This window comes from Typopeltis vanoorti, chromosome 23 (assembly GCF_054136105.1).
Source record: "Typopeltis vanoorti isolate ZY-2024b chromosome 23, IOZ_Tvanoo_1.0, whole genome shotgun sequence".
In the NCBI taxonomy this organism is placed as follows: domain Eukaryota; kingdom Metazoa; phylum Arthropoda; class Arachnida; order Uropygi; family Thelyphonidae; genus Typopeltis; species Typopeltis vanoorti.
This window is the reverse complement of record NC_143571.1, coordinates 57,572,947-57,593,260: the sequence shown is the minus strand read 5'-3', so window position 1 is coordinate 57,593,260 and position 20,314 is coordinate 57,572,947. Positions and strand designations below refer to the sequence as shown.

The following is a 20,314-nucleotide window of genomic DNA, read 5'->3' as shown; positions in this document are numbered from 1 at the left end:
ATTTGGAGCTTCCCTGGAGAGCATTCGAAGTAAACGCAATTAACCACTGCTTTGAAATGAAATATATGAATAAGCAATATTTACTAATATTGATTAAGCACCGAAATACGCAGGAAGCAAAGTTTGTGAACCAACACCAATGTGTGAATTTTTCCATTAAAATATAAAAAAGAACAAAAAAAAATAATAAAAGTTAAATACGTTTCTTTTAAAATAAAAAAAATCTACTTAGTCTTAAAACATTTTAAATTTGTTTTCATTATTTCACGGCTCCCCTCAACAAAACCTACGGCCCCCAAGGGGACCATGGCCCACAGTTTGGGAAGCGCTGATCTACGCCATCTACCACCCATCATCGCCAACATCAGGATTTTTTGTCTGTAAATTGCGTGTGTTCTGAAGGCTGAGTTGTCTGTATGCGGGATGAAAAACCTGAGTTTCCGGGAGTAAAAAAATCCTGCTCTGTATGAGATCGGCTAACTCACCTTCAATTGAAAAAGCCCATGTAAAGATTCCCCTTGTCATGACGAGAGTCGAACCCAGGTCTTTTCCAATCAAAGGGTGCAATGTTCCACTGTTCTTCAAATTGCGCTATGGAGGTATTTGGCAATTATTAATAATTGCCAAAATTTTAAAATAAAATTAGTAATGATTGGCAGTTATTACCAATATAATATCCAATGTAAAATTTGTGAGATGTATTCATTGTGAAAGTTGAAAGATTTGTGTAAGGAGAGCGAAACTGGTGAGTATGTGATAAGTATTTTGAGAATGAATGCATATAGAACAAATTATATGACAGTAGAGTAGAAAGTATTGATAAAAATGCAAATATTGGTCATAATACTGAAAGTTCAGGAGAATGTAGTGACCTGAATAAAGAAATAGCACGTTTACATGTCTTTCATAGGACAAAGTGCGAGACTGAAAGGCTGCAGAAACAGCAAGAGATTAGTTGAACTGAGAACAGGAAAAATAAAGCAAGAGGTCTGAAGCTAAAAAGAAAATTGTAAGAATAAATGAGAAAAAGAGCTTAAGCAGATATTTTTACAGTGATTCTGTTATAAGGGATTGCATGAATTGAGGGTTGAATTGATTCCACATCCACCATATTCTCTGGAAGTGCTTCATGAAAGTGCTACAAAATCTTGTTTCCCTAGTGCAAAGACTAATAATATTATTAATGCTGTCAGAATGCAGAAAAGGAAGGTGAAAAAAATTGATTGTTTTGGCTGCAACCAAAAACCTGAAAGGTGAGAAGTGTTGTATGCGAGAGGGTGTGAAGCATAGTGGAAAAAGTGAAAAATAAGAGTGAGAGGGTAAGTTTGTAAGTCTGCTGTGATGCTATGAAAGAGGTGAACTGAGAAAGGAGGGCAATAATAGATAATGAATTGATACACAGGTTGTGCACATGGAATCATATAGAGTTGGTGGACCTATGGCCTGAGTTTGATGGACGCGAAGATCTGTACAGTATTGGCAGACTGCACTGGGACCACTACGATTTAATTTGTACATAAATGATATAGGGAATAATTTGAAGGGAAATGTTCAATTGTTTGCTGATGCAAAATTAGATAGAGTAATAGTTAAGGCAATATGGTGAGCTTGCAGGATGATTTAAATAGGCTGTCAGCATTTTGGCAAAAGATGATGGGTCAGTTCAATGTGGAGAAATGTAAAGTTACGCATTTTTGGATAAGTAGATTACAAGCTGTACCACATTGATGGACTATACTCCAAGAAATTGATGAAAACAAGGATTTGGGGGTAACTTCAACTATTTAGATAGAGAGTTTAAGTTTAGAGGGCATATTGCTAAAGTAGCCAGGATTACTTAGTTATTGAAGAATACACTGATGAGCAGGGATAAGAAAGTTATCCTTCCTCTTCATAAAGCATTGATACAACCACATCTGGATTACTGTGCTCAGGTCTGGTCACTTGAGTTTCTCTTTAATGAGGAAGTTGTGGATAGGATCCAGAAGGAAGAAGGAAGTAACCAAGATGGTGAGTGGTTAGGATAGATTGAGGGTTTGTGGATTGCAAAAGTTGATTGATAAGCAAAAAAAAAGGGGGGGTATGAAACATTTAAGTTACTTAAAGGATTTTACAAGATTGATGCAGGGGAAATGTTTCGGCACTTCGAACAGGAGATTATCTCTTGAATTTGGATAAGAGTGTAGTTAGCAAAGGCGTGAGGAGTAGATCTTTCATTTGAGATTAGTGAATGAATGGAATGGGTTGCCAGAGTCAGTTGTGATTTTTTTTTTTTTTTTTTTTTTTTTTTTTTTTGTCTGTTAATGGTTTCAAGGAGAGCTATGATAGATATTGTATTGATAATTTGGTCTCCCCGTGATGAGTCTTGGGACTCCATGGAGGTGCTCATGCAATCATAATATTTTCTCTCAAATTGTTGACAAATTTGGTGCTGCTGTGAAATTAGTGATTTTTGTCTGTTTTTATTGTTTTCCCTTAGAAAATTAGTGTTTTGTAGTATACTAGCATAGATTTTAGTGTTTTTTTTTTAGTGTATTTAGTATTTTATCACATATTTTTATTAGATATTTCATTATTTAGTATACGTTTGAAATGGCGCCAAAAAAAGGGCAAGAAATGTAATGCTAAAAAAAGCACCGCAGGTGAGAACAAGAAGGGTAGCCCTACTAACGAGGTTATTGAGGAGGTTAATGAAAATGAATAACCTCCAAAATAGAGAAGTTGAAGCAAATCATCAGAGAGAGACGATGTAGGAATTGCAAAAAGTCAAGAGGCATTTAAATGAACAGAGGGAGAAAAAGAAAAGAAACAACAAATCAAGGAAACAGGTAAGTCAGGAAGTAACAGAAATCAGGTAAGTGATGTTGTTAGTAAAAAGAAAAGTTATTTGGTATGGTGACTCTATAATAACACGCGCCATAGATGAGCGAGTTATAACATCGAGTTTTCCTGGAGCAAAAATTAAGAATATAAAGGAAGCAATTCTAAAACAGCAAAGAAAAGTAAACAGAATCGTAGTTGTAGTAGGTACAAACGATTTAACTGGTGATAAGTTCAGTATGAGAAAGGACATGAAAGAGTTGTTGGAAGAGGTGAGAGTGAAGAGTGAGAAAGTGAAAATCGTTAGTATTTTACCTCACTATGATAAAAATGAATTAAGAAGAAGAGCTATGATGGCAAACGATTCAATGTGTAGACTATGTAGAAGGAATGGATGTGAGTTTTTGGATGTGTGGGTGAGTTTGAGGGAAGATTGGATTTGTATAAGAGGGATGGCCTACATCTGAATGCGTTCGGTATCAGGAGTCTAGAAAAACTAATAACTGGTATGATGCCTATCACAGAGAGTCAGGGAAACTAAATTATAAAGGGAGGAATGGTGTGAATGTAAGTATAAGAGCAACAATGTTACATAACTGTGTTAATGACAGGAATGGACTTTGTCATGGAAATGTTGATGAGGAGAGAACGATTTGGGGTTTGTGTTCATCTGGTTCAGACCCATCATATGTGTACAAAGATGTTTACATGTGTAAGGCATTAGAGAATAATACAGATCTGCAAGTTGTCCAACTGTGTCAGGCAGACTGTAGACAAGACTATACAAATGAACAAAGAGGTAGATTATTATGTTATGTCTGCACACGAATGCTAGGAGTATCAGAAACAAAAGTGTTTGTTGCCTTAGGCAATATGTTGTGACCTCAGATTGTAGGTGTTAGTGTGACTCCTGGCTATCAGAATCAGACCTACTAACTAGTATCGAGAGTCAAGGGTACAGTATTTTTAGGAAGGATAGAGAGGATGGGGGGGGGGGGCATGCTACTAATGATATTGGATGACTTGAATCCAGTTAGAGTTGAGACCTGTGATTGTAGTAATACTGCTAACAATATTTCATGTGGCAGTGAGTTTGAAGCCATCTGGTGTGAGGTGGAATCTAACAAGATTAATTACATAGTGGGGTGTTGTTACAGACCTGGTGGATCGGGTGCTAGTGATGAAGAAATGCATCACCAAATAGAAAAGATGAGCGCAAAAAGAGTAATCTTAATAGGAGACTCTAATTATCCAAATATTGATTGGGTAGCAGTAGAATCTCATGAGAAGAATAAAAATGCATTTATTGAGCTGTTGCAGGACAACTTCCTCAAGCAGCATGTGACAGAAGGAACTCGAGAGCAAAGAGTGTTAGGTTTGATTATAGTGTCAGAGGCATTTCAGTTAAAGACGTAACTATTCTGCCTCCAGTTGGTGACAGTGATCATGCAGTACTCACTTGGGAAGTGACTAAGTTTATGAATGTTCCATTCATAAAGGTTACATGCTGAACTACAAAGCAGGAACTTATGACCAACTGAGAAGTATACTGGGTTCTGTGGAATGGGATCGGTTGCTGGATGGAAAGAATATCGACAGTGCATGGGAAACATTTAAACAATACTTAAATGATGCAATATCAGAATGTGTCCCGAGAGTTCGAAGAATAAATAGAGTAGGAGTCAAATGGACATGTAATCTTATTAAGCAAGAGATTCATAAGAAAAGGATGATGTGGAAGGAATACCGTTTGCATAAGGATGATATCCTTACGGAAAGCAAAGTCTGAGTATGAAAAGAAACTGGCTCTGCATGCTAGACAACCCACAAGAATTCTGTCGATATGCTGCAAGTAAAAGAAAGAATGAATATGAAAGAATAACTCTTCTAAATCCTGATGACATGAGTTACAGATACAGAAAAGATTGTTCAGTTAATGAGTGTCCGTTTTGTTAAAAAGCTATCAACCAGGTGTATGACATTGCGCTCACTGTTACTTCTTCACTAGATGAAGAAATGCAGGTGTATAAGGATGATGTATTAGAGCTGTTGCACAAATTGAATAAGAATTCAGCAAGAGGAACTGATGGGATATCAGCACGTGTGCTAAAAGAGTGTTCAGGAACTGACCATTCTTTTGAATAAGAACTGTTTAATATGAGTCTCAGAACAGGGAAGATTCCACAGGAATGGAAGGAATTTATGGTAATTCATTGCACAAGGGTAGTTCAAAGACCGATGTATCCAACTATTGACTGATTAGTATCTCAGGAATGGTGGTGAAGATTTTGGAAAAATTGATTAGCACTCGCATTCAGAAATGGGTTGACAGTGAATCTACTTTGCAATGAACAATTGGTTTACTAAGGGAAGGTCATGTTATTGCAACTTGCTCACATTCTATAACAATGTTACCATTGAGCTAGACAAGGAGAATGGATACACCATGATACTTTTGGATTTTGCTAAGGCTTTTCACAGAACACATCATGGCAGACTGTTGCATAAATGGGAGAAAATGGGTCTAGGTTATAGAATATTAGCATGGATAAGAGGATAGCTGACTGACAGATATAAAAAAAGTGGTGAATGGGGGATTTGAGTCTGCATGATTTACGGTAACTAGTGGTGTACCACAGGGATCAGTGCTTGGTCCACTATTATTCAATCTGTACATTAATGATATTGGGAAAGATTTGACAAGGGGCATACAGCTATTTGCTGATGATGCAAAGATAGGTAGGGTAATCAAGAATGCTGCTAATATGCAGTACTTGCAGAATTATTTGAATAGGCTGGAATTGTGGGCATGGGAAAATGGGTGTCAGTTCAATGTGAATAAATGTAAAGTCATTCACTTCAGTGTGATTAGATATCCAATGTCGTATTATATCGGTGGGATTAGGCTAGAAGAAACTCATGAGGCTAGGGATCTTGATGTGTTAATAGATAGGAAGTTGAAGTTCAGGAGTCATGTGGCAAAGATTGCAAATACAACTCAAAAGATAATTGCAACGCTGAAATGAACGTTCAAAGTAAAGATAAGGATGTTATTCTGCCTCTTTACAAGGCCTTGCTAAGACCTCACTTGGACTATATAGTGTGCAGGTCTGGTCTCTGCTGTGTTTCTGATATATTGGAGAGAGTGCAAAGGAGAGTGTTTAAAATATCAGGATTTTGGAATACTGAGTGTGACAGGAGAAAGAGGGGAGATATGATTGAGACTTACAAACTTCTGAAAGGGTCATACAGAATTTCAGTTGATGGAATTTTTCAATTTATGGAGGGTGGGGAAAGGATGAGAGGACATCCTTGGAAGCTGAGAATGAAGGCTAGATTTTTCTCTCATATGGTGGTGCATGATTCGAATGGATTACCATTGGATGTTGTGAGTACAAGCAGTTTGAATGAATTCAAGAATAAGTATGATAGCTGGTGTGTGTAGTATGTGGCCTCCCTCGATCAGTCTCTGACTCCCTGCAGGTCTATATAGTAAGATAATAATATCTTCACACTGGTTAGGAGATGAGCATTCACATTATTTTAAATGGGAAGTGATGACCTTTTTAGTTTTGAGCAAGATAAAAATGAATATCATGTTGTAGAGAAAAATATGTACAAAAGTTCTAAAAAGAATCAGTCAAAAATCTTTCAGAGGTGAGCTGTAGACTTAAATATACAAATGTTTGAGAAAATTGAAAGTTTGAACAAGAATCAAACCTTGGAGAATCAGTGCAGACAAGAAAATGTTGTATCTGCAAAGATAAAAAAAACCCTCCAAACTTCATAGTGGACTCAAGATATTAGAGGCCATTTTGGAAAAGAAATCATATTGAAAGATCCTGCCAATTTACCAGCCAGTGCCCTGAGGGGATATACGGAAAAATGTAAGAATACTGAGTTATGTGTAAAAGTAGAAAATAAGTCATGGGAAAACTTTGTTAAGAATATAGATTAATATTGTGAAGCTGTTAAAATGTTCTGAAGGTTTTCAAAAGCTTAAATATGGAGGTAAAAGTACTGTAAAAGGAATCTGCAAAAACAGAAGTTGACATAAAAACTGAAGATAAAGATATTGTGGATGTTTGGAGTAATTACTTTAAAAAGATTGGTAAATGAGGATGAAAAAACATGTTAAAAAATATTCACATACAATTTGGTCAAAGTACATATCAGTCAAGGAAGAAAGTCGTTAGAAACCCAAAATGTGTGGCCTAGAATAGATGTTATTCAACTAGAAATGCCCAAATACGGAAGTATAAAAGTTTTACAGTATATGTTGCATAATCTAAGTCAAATTCCAAATGAGGGGGTAGAACTCTCATTGGTACCCATCTATAAGAAGAATTAATAAAAATAATGTGAAAATTAAAACAATTTCTCAGCTTGTTAAAAAACGTTTAATTTTCTTGATCAGAAAGCTCTGGAAAAACTTTTATTGGGATTATATTGATCAATTGTATATAATAAACAACTAAGTTATACCAACTAGTTTCACCAACTAAGTCTGTTAGCATCTTCAGGGTACATAACTGATGTAAGGCACTAAAAAGTAAAAAACTGTTACAAACTAAAATCAACCGATTCCAATTATTTTAAACAAAGAACAGAGCGCGTGCAATACATTCATAGAGCGTGGATGATCTCACTTGTTGTTATTTAGGAACGTTCTATAGTTGGCACTATAATTCAGTTCTGGCGAGTTGAAGGATCTGATAAGGGTCTTCCAGATCACAGGCAAGATTAGTCCTTGGTTCCTGTTAAGGTTTTGTGTACAGCGGGCAACTGTTGTGGCCTCCTTAAAAATTCGGGAGCGGAAGTCCTCCTCCATGTAAGGAATTGTACTTCTATCCCACTCTGTGGTATGGTTCGTTCTTGAGAAATGCTAACCCCGATTTTTCTTCTCTGTTATTATTGACATCACCTATATGTTCTTTTTGCCTAATTTCAAGGCTCCTTGAAGTTTGGCCGATGTAATTCTCAGCTGATTGTTTTAAGTAAATCTACACAATCATACTGGTAAGAGAATATTCAGAAGAACAACCTGTGTTCAGTCTAAATAAGCTGTCAAGTTCAGATTTTTTACTTTAAGACAAATAGTTAAGAAATAAGGAGAATATAACAGTGATGTGTATTTAGGTTTTGTTGAATTGGCCAAGTGGTTAATGTACCTGCTGTGAATCAATAGGTTGTGAGTTCAATTCCACCATGGGCATGAATGTTTGTGATCTTTAGGCAGGAAGTGAATTTCATTGCCCAGTGTCAGACCACTTTCTCACCTACTGGATACCTGTAAGTGGCTTGAAAAAATTCCATATTTGGTCTCTTATAGCAAGGTTTCCAGACTATGTAAAAAAAAAAAAAAAAAAAAAAAAAATTAATTAATTAAAAAATTCCTTAGCCCACTCATTGATACCGATGTCTTATAGGCTCATCACCTTTTGTGGAATGGAGACACCAACCATTTAAAAAAAAAATGGTGTTAATTATATATCACAGTGGTTTTTTGGGACCATACATAGCACAGCAATATACAGCTTCTGTTTAAGCCATGAGTCAGCAGTTGGAATTGAAGGAAGTATAGGAAAATAGTTTAATATAAAATCAAACCATCTTCCTGTACAGTTTGATTTTACTTTCTCCTCCAGTATTCTTAATAATGTATACATTATTAAGAATACTGGAGGATTTAATTTGCTGCTTTCCTTCACATTATGAAGGAAAGTGGCATATGAAATCTCATATCAAAATCAGAAATATTCCTCTCAGTCCTTTACTTCATGGCAGGTGATGTTATTATACTAAACAAATCCAGTACAAGTTTTCAGGATTGTTTAACGAAATCGAGTAATTACAGTAAGAAATTTGTCATAAAAATCAGCAATAAAAAGAGAGAGAGAGAAAGAAAATAGGCAAGGGATGTGAGAAATATCAATTGTATTCTGAATGAAGAACCTATAGATTAAGCAAAATATTTCAGCTCCTTAGGCACAATTTTTAGTAAAGATGACAATATGAAAATAAACAATATAATGTGCAAAGCTGGTATGGGGAGCCATACTTGAACAAAGTTATATGGAATGAGAGAAAAATTACCCAAAATACTAAACTAGCTATATACAAGACTGTTCAAACTTAATGAATCTGAGAATTTTGCTAGTGATAAAACAATTCATCAAAGAATAGAGATCAGATATGAGATTCTGCAGATAATCAGACTGTGAACAGATGGCATCGATGGCAGAAGGTTATGAAAAATGTAGACATTTAAGAAGGAAACTGACCATTCAAGAATGTATGTGTGTGTAAAATTAATTTGAGATGGAATGATCACATAAATAGAAGAAAAAAGGTTACCAAAACAGTTGTTTATGCAGGGAGATGGTTTAATGTAAAATCAAGCCATCTTCCTGTACAGGTTGATTTTACTTTCTCCTCCAGTATTCTTAATAATGTATACATTATTAAGAATACTGGAGGTTTGGGAAATATCAATGGGATGCTGCATACTCTGGGAGGAGTTATACTGGAGGAAGTAGGGGAGACAAGAGATCTGGGGTTGATGATTGATAGAAACCTGAAGTTTAGGGGACATATTGCAAAGGTGGTGAAGGTAACACAGAGGATTGCTGCAATTATGAGAAGGACACCGACCTGCAGAGATAGGAGGGTTATCATTCTGTTGTATAAGTCTCTGATCAGACCACACTTGGACTATTGTTCTCAGATTTGGTCCCTAGGATTTGAAGGGGATAAATTAACTGTGGAAAGGATACAAAGACAGATGACAAAGATGGTTTCAGGACTGTACAAGCATAGTTATGAGGATCGGCTGAGGGAATGTGGACTGCAGAGTTTGGTGGATAGAAGAAGGAGAGGTGATATGATTGAGACTTTTAAACTGTTGAGAGGTGGTTACAGGGTTGACATTGGGGAGTTCTTTCGCTTGGTTGAACAGCGGGAAGGAGTGATGACAAGAGACCATCCCTGGAAGTTACGAAAGGAAACTGTGAGCAAGAGAGTAAGGAGTGGTTTCTTTGTGTGGAGGGTGGTTGAACCGTGGAATGCATTGCCTGATGGAGTGGTGGGAGTGAGAATGGTCAATGAGTTTAAGGAGTGGTATGATAGATTTTGTGTTTCTTAGGGGGGACTTCCCCTCGATGAGTCTTGACAGACTTTATGTTCTTAGGAAGGACCTCCCATGATGAGGCTTTTGACTCCATGGAGGCCTGAATAATAATAATAATATGTTCAGCTTTTTCTACCCCAAGTTTGCTATATTGGTTAATGGCAACACTGTTTTATTGTTCAAAGGTATTGTTAGTGGGGGTCAAATGCATAACTTTCATCATATATTTCATGTCTAATTGTTTTGTTATCCAGGCATTTGATGTTCTGCTTCTGTATGTTCTGTTTAAGGTGACATTTAAGATATCTTGCAGAAGTGGAGAGCTTTAAACATAGTGTTACTTAACACATAATGTTGCTAAATGTTAATTTCAGCTCTACTTCTAAATAAACTAATGCAACTCTACAGGATTCTGTAACTAAACTGAATAACTGCCATGATAAATTTGGTATGAAAATCAACTAGTACTTTAGAAATGCAAACATCTAATTTCGCATACTAGAAAGGCTGGATCTTAGAATTTTAAACTTAAGAAAACTTAGAACTTGTAACTACTGATCTTGTAACCCTTTAAAATTTTAATTTTTGCAAATTTCATATTAAAATATTTAATCCTAAAGTTCCATTAGCATCATGATGCTAATGGAACTTTCCTTCTGTTCCTCTTCAATTTTCTGGGGGGAAAAAAAAAACACTTCCATTATCATGATTATATCCTTTCAGGAATGCTCATTGAAACAATGACTAGATCCCACAAAAGAGACCATAATAAGTTAAATTATAGTCACTGTCAAGAGGAACTTGACTAGGCTTCCACTCTCTCTTCTTGACTGGTTACCGACTTAGTCAATCATTAGTGCAAATGAGTAGGGTTTTTTTTCCAGGAACTAGAGTTAAAAACTAAACGTCTGAATAAAAATTGGCCATAAAACTCACTATTGTAGACAACAATGCGATTGTTGGGAGTTTAGGATCACCAGATGGCAGTAGTTTATTGGTATACTCTTTTTCCGATGTATCTCAAATCAAATCAAATTAATACAATCAATAACAAAAGTGAGGTATGAGCAGCAGTTAACTAACGAAGCCCAAGAAGTATCCTAGGGAGTTCTTTCGATATGTAGCCAGCAAAAAAAAAAAAAAAAAAAAGAATGATTATGAAAGGATGATATTGATTGAAGAAAACGGTATAAGGACAGCTGTTGCGGAAGATATAGTGGAGATACTTAATGAGCAGTTCATGAAGGTTTTCTTGTGAATGACTTCATGAAGAGATTGAGAGCAGTTGATGATGGGGAGGAGAGAGACTGGCTGTAAGTGAGCAAGAGGTGTATGGGGAGTTCAGGGGCACACCAGTAGTGTCTGGCACCTGTGTGCAAAACTTTAGTTGGTGCCCCTACCCCCCCCCTCCAATAAAAAAATCACTTTAAAAAAACTTTTTTTTTAAATATTTCCTCCTCTTTGGCACCTGTGTGCATCACACACATTGCACATATGGCCGGCACACCCCTGGGAGAGTTGAGCAAACTTGATGTTAATAAGGCTGTGAGACATGATAATCTATCACCACATATTTTGAAGGAATGTGCCAGGGAGTTGACATCTCTCTTGACATATTTTTTTAATATGAGTCTTTTACTGGGTCAAGTTCCTAAGGAGTGGAAGGAAGGAAAGATTGTGCTACTTCGTGAGGGAGGTAATAGAACTCAAAGCATCAGATTATAGGCCTGTCTGTGTGTCGGGTGTTGTGGTTAAGTTGTTGGAGAAGCTTGTGAGAACTAGGATCCAAAATTGGGTTGGCAACAATGGTATCTTTGATGGACAGTATGGATTTGCTAAAGGGAGGTCATGTTTTAGTAATCTACTTATTACAATAAGGTGACGGCTTTCTTGGACAGTGGAGAAGGATACACAATGATATACTTAATTTCACAAAGGCTTTTGATAGATTACCTCATGATAAGTTGATAGTCAAACTAGAGCGAATGGGTTGGATATTAGATTAGTGCATTGGATTGGAGACTGGCTATCTGATGGGTATCAGCAAGTGTGTACAGGGGGTCTGTTTTAGGGCCATTACTGTTTAACTTGTATGTTAATGATACTGGCAAAGATTTGGATAGAGATATTCAGTTGTTTGCAGATGATGTAAAGTTGGGATGAACTATGAAGAGTAGAAAAGATGTGGCCTTACAAGAAGACTTGAATAAAGTGAGTGGACGCAGGAATGGGGATGTGAGTTAAATGTTGCAAAATGTAAGGTTTTAAAATTTGGGAAACAAAGATGGGATGTAGAATTTATGCATGGTGAGAATATATTGTCGTAGGTGGAGGAAATAACAGATCTTGGGGTGATAGTGGATAAGGATCTGAAATTTTTTAATACAGTGCCAAAATTGTGAAGAAAACACAAAGACTTCTGGAATGATGCAGAGGACACTAGCTTGTAGAAGTTGGGAAATTCTTGTTTCGTTGTATGAGGCTTTGATTAGGCCACACATGGACTACTGTGCCCAGATTTAGTCACCTGGTTTTCAAAAGGATGAAGAGATGTTGGGAAGGGTCCAGTGGCAACTGACTAAGGTAGTTTCTGATTTCTGGAATGTCAAATATGAGGAAAGATTGAGAAGATGCAATTTACAGTCTAATGGATAGGAGGAAGAGGGGGGGGTAGAGATATGATAGAGACCTATATGTTAGTAAGGAACGTTATAGGATCAGTGTCGGAGAGGTTCTACAGAAAATAGTGGGAGATCAGGGAAGAACCAGAGGTCATCGCTGGAAAGTGTATAAAAAGGGTGTGAAAAGCAGGGTTTTTTGCATGCAGAGTTGTGAGTGATTGGAATGCCTTGCCTGGGCATGTGGTGTCAACAGAGAATTTGAGTGTGTTTAAGGCATAGTATGATGAGCTGTGTGTATGGTAAAAGGTCTGCCTAGATGAGTCTTTGACTCCATGGGGTCTTGGGGTAATAATAATAATACTTCCTTTGTGGAAAGCATCCGTAGCTCAGTTGGTATCGACGATGCCCTCTGGTTGGAAAAACGTGGTGGTTTGAATCCCATCTAGGATAAGAAGCACTTTTAAGGGCTTCTCAACTGAAAGTGAGCTAGCTAGTCTCATACAGAGGTCAAGGGTTTTTTCATCCTTCAACTAGCCAGAACACATGCAATTAACATATGACATTACAATACATCCCCTTTATGTTACTTCAATCATAACTCCAATAAAGATAACACAATTCTACTGTATTCTCTGCCTTTGTTATTTATTACCTTACCTTACTTATTAATCGATACAAACAGATATACTGAGCAATGTAACTTATGCTGAAATTAAGTGTGGAAAATAGCAGTGAAGTGAGATAGATACTGCTAAGAATTCATGGATTGGTAATCCAAGAAGTGTAAGTGTTGCCAAAATGCATGCCAATAAGAATTAACAGCAGTGTTACATGGTCACAATTCCAGAACCTAATGGATTAAAAAAAAAAAGATATTTAGCTACTTCCATTTAAATCAAAATGATTTCTCAATAGGCAATAGTTTTTCCCTGCTTTGTTTTCTTCAGCCATTCAGTTTCTGAAATATCTAACTTATTGTTAGATATCTGTATCTTTAGCTAAATCACATGGGCAACCCACAGGCCTGATCCGATCCTCTACTTCTTTTGATCTGGCCCTAATCTATTTCAGCGAAGTTTGTCTGATTCATGGTGGGAGAAAACATGGTGTGTTCTACTAACTCACATTAAGCTGACGTCATATGACTTGCGCTAAACACACTGTTTTCTCTAACCAAGGTCGCTTTCTCACTTTGACTAGCGATGTGTGTGAACGTGTTATAACGTGTCAGTTCGGCACATGCGTTGGTGTTGTGCTTCGTTCGGTGCCTGCATTGATGATGTGTTCTGTCCAGTGCCTGCTGTGTAGAAGACAGTTTTGTTTGACAGCTCTGAATATCGCTTATAAATTTGGGACAATGTCAGGGGTTATTGCAAAAAAAAGAAAAAAGTAGATGCAGAGAATCGTCAATTTTAAGACAACTGGACGGAGGATTATTATTTTATTCTGAATAAAGGGTTGCCTGTATGTTTGCTGTGCAACGAATCCGTATCCGTCAATAAAGAATACAACTTGAAGAGACACTTTACTTCGAGACATGTGGATCACCCAAAAATTGATGGACAACTACGAAAAGATGAAATACAGAAGTTGAAAAAGAACTTGGATACCCAGCAGCAAATGTTCAACAAGCAAAGAACGCAGCACCACAGCTTTGTGGTAAGCGAAAAAATCGCTAAGCATTCTAAGTCATTTGGTGAAGGAGAATTTATCAAAGAATGTCTGCTGGATGTTGCAAGTATAATATGTCCTGAAAAGAAAAAAGACTTTGAGAATATTCGTTTGTCGAGACGTACTGTTGTCCGATGGATAGAAATTATGTCTGATAATATCAAAAAAAGTTTAAAAGAGAAGATTGCTAGATTGGAAGCATTTTCAATTGCTTTGGATGACAGCATCGATGCCTCCGATACAGCACAACTAGCAATATTTATTCGAGGAGTTGATGCGGATTTCAACATCACAGAAGAATTATTGGCGCTTCGGCCGTTAAAAGGAACAACTACCAGTAAGATTTGAAACAGTCAACACAGTCTTCGAGAGATTTGGGCTTAAACGGAGTTCACTATCTGACATATGCACTGATGGAGCACAGAAGAGATTTATTGGAATAGTTCATGAAAGAGCAATAGAACTACAGATCAATCAGGAAAATTTAACAAATTTTCACTGCATTATCCACTAACAAAATCTGTGCAGAATCGATTAAATTCACACATGTTATGGAAGTTGTAGTAGCGAGTATTAACTTTATTAAGTCACATGCACTTAATCACAGCCAATTTAAGGACTATTTGGCAGACCTATTTTCAGATTATGAAGATGTGTCGTATTATTGTGAAGTGAGGTGGTTGAGTAAAGGTAAAATGTTAAAACGATTTTATGATCTGAGAGAAGACATTGCAGATTTTATGGACATAAAATGAAACACAATAACCAAGTAAAAGATGAGTGGGTGTGTGATTTAGCATTCCTTGTAGATGTCACCGGATACCTAAACGAACTGAATCTTAAATTGCAAAAACAAGGACAATTGGTGCATGGACATGTCAAAGCTTTTTGTAATAAACTAAGATTGTTGAAAGTCAGATAAGAGCTAAAAATTGTTATAATTTTCTTACTCTAGCAACTCATAAAAATATCCCTTATAATTGTTATGGAGATGAACTGAAGGCACTAATAGAGCAATTTGATAAAAGGTTTGCCGACTTCAAAAACAGACTCCACATTCGCTATATTTGCTCGTCCGATGGATGCTGATGTAAATAATGTGCCAGAAAACTTACAGATGGAACTTATTGAGCTTCAGGCGGATTTAGTGCTAAAATCACAATTTAACAACATTGCTTTGACGGATTTTTATCAATTTTATTTGGTGGAAGAAAAATATACAAATTTACGCGCCTTTTCAAGAAAAATTATTTGTCTTTTCGGCAGCACATATATGTGTGAACAGTTTTTTTCGAGGATGAAATATAATAAATCAAAAATTCGGACAAGAATAACGGACGAAAACCTCGAAAATTCTATGCGATTAGCCTTAAGTAATATTAACGTCAATATTGATAGTCTCGTAGTTGAAGTACAAGGCCAATCTTCACATTAAATTATGTCGTTCATTATATTATAAAATTTATGTAGAGCTTTATACCAAAGCGATATTATATTCCGTTTTTAAAGCTGCGTTATTTGGATGTCGCTATTCATATCAAATTTCATTTATTATAAATAAATGAAATATGAAGTAGCAACTTGTTTTAATTCATTTAATTTATTTTATTTAATAATTTGGTCCGGCCCTTGACTTGGAGACAGAATGATAATTTGGCCCTCGAACTAGGAAAGGTTGCCCATGCCTGAACTAAATTTTTATTTATAGCATGTAAAGAGAGGAAAGGAGTTACAACTTAGCTCATAAGTAATAATTTTGAATGATTCACATATGATTGAAAAAGGAATTTATAAGACTACATATATGAATACAAGTAAGACGATTGCCTGGGGGTAGGATTTACGAAATTGACATATCACAGGAAGAAATTCTTAACTCCTTAAATTATATGAGAGTTCATAAGGTTGGTTTGAAGTGAGGATGATATCTTATTTTTTATAGTGAGCAGATATCAGGTTTATTCAATAGACTTTTCTTGCCTTCAAGGAGTCGCCTTAGGTTGGAACAGTATACTTTCCAATCGCAAGTTGACAAGAGCGCTCCTTTCCGAAGCGTAGTTCATTGTATAAAGTGGAAAAGTATAATCTTATGAGGGGTATAAAGAAAGTGAAGGAAAAATTAAATAGGAATCATATCCTTGATTAGGGTCATTTCAGAAGAACATAGTTTTGATATGAACGATCGAATAAAAAATACTGCTTACATTGTGAGAAGTCACAAGGATGTCTGTTCTAATGTGATTATTTGGATTTCAGCAAAAGGTTTTGATAATGTTCTCATAAAAACCCACTGATTAAAATGCACCATCAGATGTACCTAGCGAGGTGGGTAGGAAAATAGTTAAGCGATAAGCAAAAAGAAATAGTGTAGATGTGAGCCTCAGGTAATTAAAGAGACCATCCGTTATGTTTGGGGGATGTTCTTTAATTAATGATTTAGGTTCAAATACTAAAAGCAAATTTTTATATTGATTATGTAAAGCTGAGTAGAGTGCTTTACTGTTCAGATAATCTGTTCTCTACAGGATCTTAAAAGTTTAGAAGAATGGACATGGAAGTGGTTTAATTAATAATTTAATAGGTGAATGCAAGCTTTAGAAAGCATTAATGAAAAGTCTGGATATTTTGGTTAATGGGAAGTTCAGAAACTATTGGTATGACAATTAGTGAAGCTGGAATTATGGTAAATTTAATTAAAAGAGGGTTTACTTGTAGGAGAAAGGAAGTTCTGGTCCCCTTATTTGGGAACTGAGTGTTGTTAGGCAATTGTCCAACCAAATTTGTAATGAACGTCAAGAGTAATGAAGGGATTGTTTCATTGCAGTTGAGAATGGGCTTTAGCTAATTGTAATTTGCTGAAAAATGAAGTTTAACTAGTCCAAGGAATTTATGCACCAGTTTAGCCAAGAAAAAAAGTTTGTTGCAATTAGCCAGGCTCTATAAGAATAAATAGTTGGCAAAGAAGAGCGAACACATACGTGACTTTAAAATATATAAATTACTTTAAGTATTGGGTTATACAGGCTATCCTTTCTGTTACAAATTACTATAATTTGTAGTGTCTGAAAATTAGTAAACTTCCAATATATTAATACAGGATAATCCAAAAGTCATAAAATAAACTTGAATTTTTAATATTGGTGATAAACTTTATAGAATTAAATTGTTACAAACAAAGCTTATAACCGTATCTTTACAAAGGCAAAAATAAATAGCATTACTAAAGCAAATGTTTAAAATGGTCGTCTCGTTCTTGAACACTAGTGCGTGATCTTTTTACCAAATTGTAGTTAACTCTTCGAAGCATTGAATTACTAACTGCTTTGATTTCTTCAGTCTCTTTAGTTCACGAAGTGTGTGAGGATTATTTTTATATACCTAACCTTTCAGGTAGTCCTATAAGAACATCTGGCGACCTTGGGGGCCAAACTCCTTTGGAAATCAGTCTGTTACCAAAAAAAAACTTGCAAAAATTGCATTGTTTCATTTGACGTATGGTAAGTGCCACTGTCCTGCTCAAAAAACATCACACTCTTCAATCTCAAAGAGAGAGACGAACTGCATGATATCTTTGTAGACTGCTGTTCAATGTCATCTCAAAGAAAATGGGTCTGGCAATGTGACTTCGTGAAGCTGCTCACCACATTCCTCTTTTCAGAGAATATAAGTGCGTTTCATGGAAAAAGTGAGGATTTTCCGATTACCAGACTGTTATATTTTGGTTATATCCACTTAGGTGGAACCAATCTTCGTTACTGAATAAAGCATTGTCCAGCTCGTGAACTCCATTTCTTTAACAGATGATCGAAACCACCTTCAGTACACAACACGTTTTTCCTTATCCAGTGACTTCAATTCCTGAAATGAGTGAACACAGTATGGACGAAGCTTTAATTATAATTATTTGGTGGCCCTCCATACGATATACCTATCTGTGCAGATAGTTTTCTAAAACTCTTTGAAAGTGAAGTTTGCAACGCGAAGGTCAAAAATGGAAGGTCTTCCAATCCACTGTTTGTCTGCAACTGATCCATTTTCCCGAAAGCGTTTGATTAATTTCATAACTGTTGAATTTTGAAGAACAACAGAGTCGGGATACCGTTGTTCTTCAAAATTCGTTACTCCTGTGAAAATATAATTTCTCTATCATAAAAAAAAAGAAAAAAGGCATTTCTCTATCATAAAAAATACAAACAAACTACGCAATGCACGTCCAATACCCGACACGTGGCAGATATATTACACGATAGTGGTCAATAGTCCTAGGTTGCCATTGATAGGCAAAACAAATACACTAATTAGAATTGAAGTACTTCGATGCTTCTCAGCATCAACTTTCATGTGCGTGACTTTTGGATCACTCTGTATGATCAATATAATTTAACACTATGAATAAATCAGAGAAGGGAAAAAAGCAACATTATTGTTGCTTAATTCCTGCTAAATGATAAACTTACCACTGGAACTCTGAGATACTGTTTTGCGTGGTGAAAGCATGCCTGTAGTAAATCTGGGAGATCGTAATGTTCGGCAGCACAAATAAGACCAGGAATATTGTTGCATGAAAGCGGACACGATCCAGTGTGCAAGTAGTCCACAAGAACTCGAAAAGTATCACTTTCAAATTCAATTATGTTGAACTGTAAAATTAAGAGAAAAAAAAATTATATCCACCGTGTGAATGTGAAGTGCACACACGATTAACAAACAATGCTATTAGTGATAGACGGCATAGTGTGTATGGTAGATTAGTTAACACGCTGCTGTCCAAGACGTCAAGGTTATCATGGATGCGAAGTGCATATTAAAATTGTAATGGAGGTGTCACACAGCGGCGCACCCAGAGGGGGGAGGGAAGGGGCCCTGTCGCCCCAAAGAAAAAGGAAAAGAAAAAAAAACACTAGAAAATTTTCCAAAAATCTTTTCCTAATTAAAATTCTTTTTTCTTTTATTTCTGTTGTGTCGTGTCTTCTATTTCTATACTATACTACTTATGAATTAGCGGTCATTGCAGATGCTCAGTCATAGGTCGAATGCGATGCGTAGTGTGTATTCTCAAATCGTCTACTCAACTTCCCCCCCCCCAAAGATTAAATCCTAAGTCCGCTACTGGTGTCACATAATATACTAAGTCATAATATGAAAATCGAACATTCAGTTGAGAAAATTTAACACTCAGTGATAAATATATCAAAATAATTTATTGATTATGTGAATTAGGATACCACAATTATATAGTTATAAACACTATGAACAAAGACCATGCAGTTAGATGAAAAAAATCTGTTATCCTAAAATACCATTCTTAAAAAGTGACAGATTATTCTGGTAATCTGCTATGTCCCACAGAACTCTCCTAAATAAGTATGGATGTAAAAGACTTTCAAACATTGGAGAGACTGTAATTGTGCTGTTCAGACATGTAGGTGTCTGAAAGGCGCAAATGACATGATATTTTGCCACTTATCGAAATTGTTATACACACAAAGTGTGTAGTTATAAATCTGCCAATGCCCCAAAACCTAGCTAGTCTGGTAATCTAAACAACCATCTAGCTTGCAGGGCCGGACCGAGAGTATCTGATGTCCCTAGACAAAGAAAATTTAGGCGCCCCTATACATTGTCTCTCTCTATATATATTTTGTCATACTCACACAAGCACTCGTACACCTACACATGTGGATATTTATAAAAATAATATCATTATGAACATTAGGTTCGCCTAATGATAAAAACGGCCCTGCTAGCTTGCAATGATTCAGTTGGTTTAGGCATTGCTGTCGTGTGTACCTCTGTTTAGATTGCTGCATATTTCTGTAGGCTGACTTTAAACTGGTATGTATTAAATATTCTTTGCAAGTTGACATTAAATGTGTTTGATGGTATATGTTTTTGTCATATACATGTTTCAGAATGGCCTGGCCTAGAAGACAAAAAACGATTCTCTGTCTTGTAAGCATGAGGCCCAGAAAACAGTTGGGTATAGTACTTGGCTATTTGGCAGTGTATTTTGCACTGCCAGGTAGCCAAGTACTATACCTGGCAGTGCCAGGTATAGTACTTGGAATACTGG

General features: G+C 36.2%; 1 protein-coding gene across 1 annotated transcript in view; it reads right to left on the bottom strand.

Annotated features, from left to right (window-relative positions):
* The window catches only part of LOC150093874 (uncharacterized), a 135,435-nt gene that overhangs the window by 25,529 nt on the left and 89,592 nt on the right, over nt 1–20,314 (bottom strand). Inside the window, exon 14 of the mRNA XM_090412544.1 lies at nt 18,699–18,881. Coding sequence (XP_090268670.1) covers nt 18,699–18,881 — 183 coding nt within the window. The remainder of the gene's footprint in view (nt 1–18,698; nt 18,882–20,314) is intronic.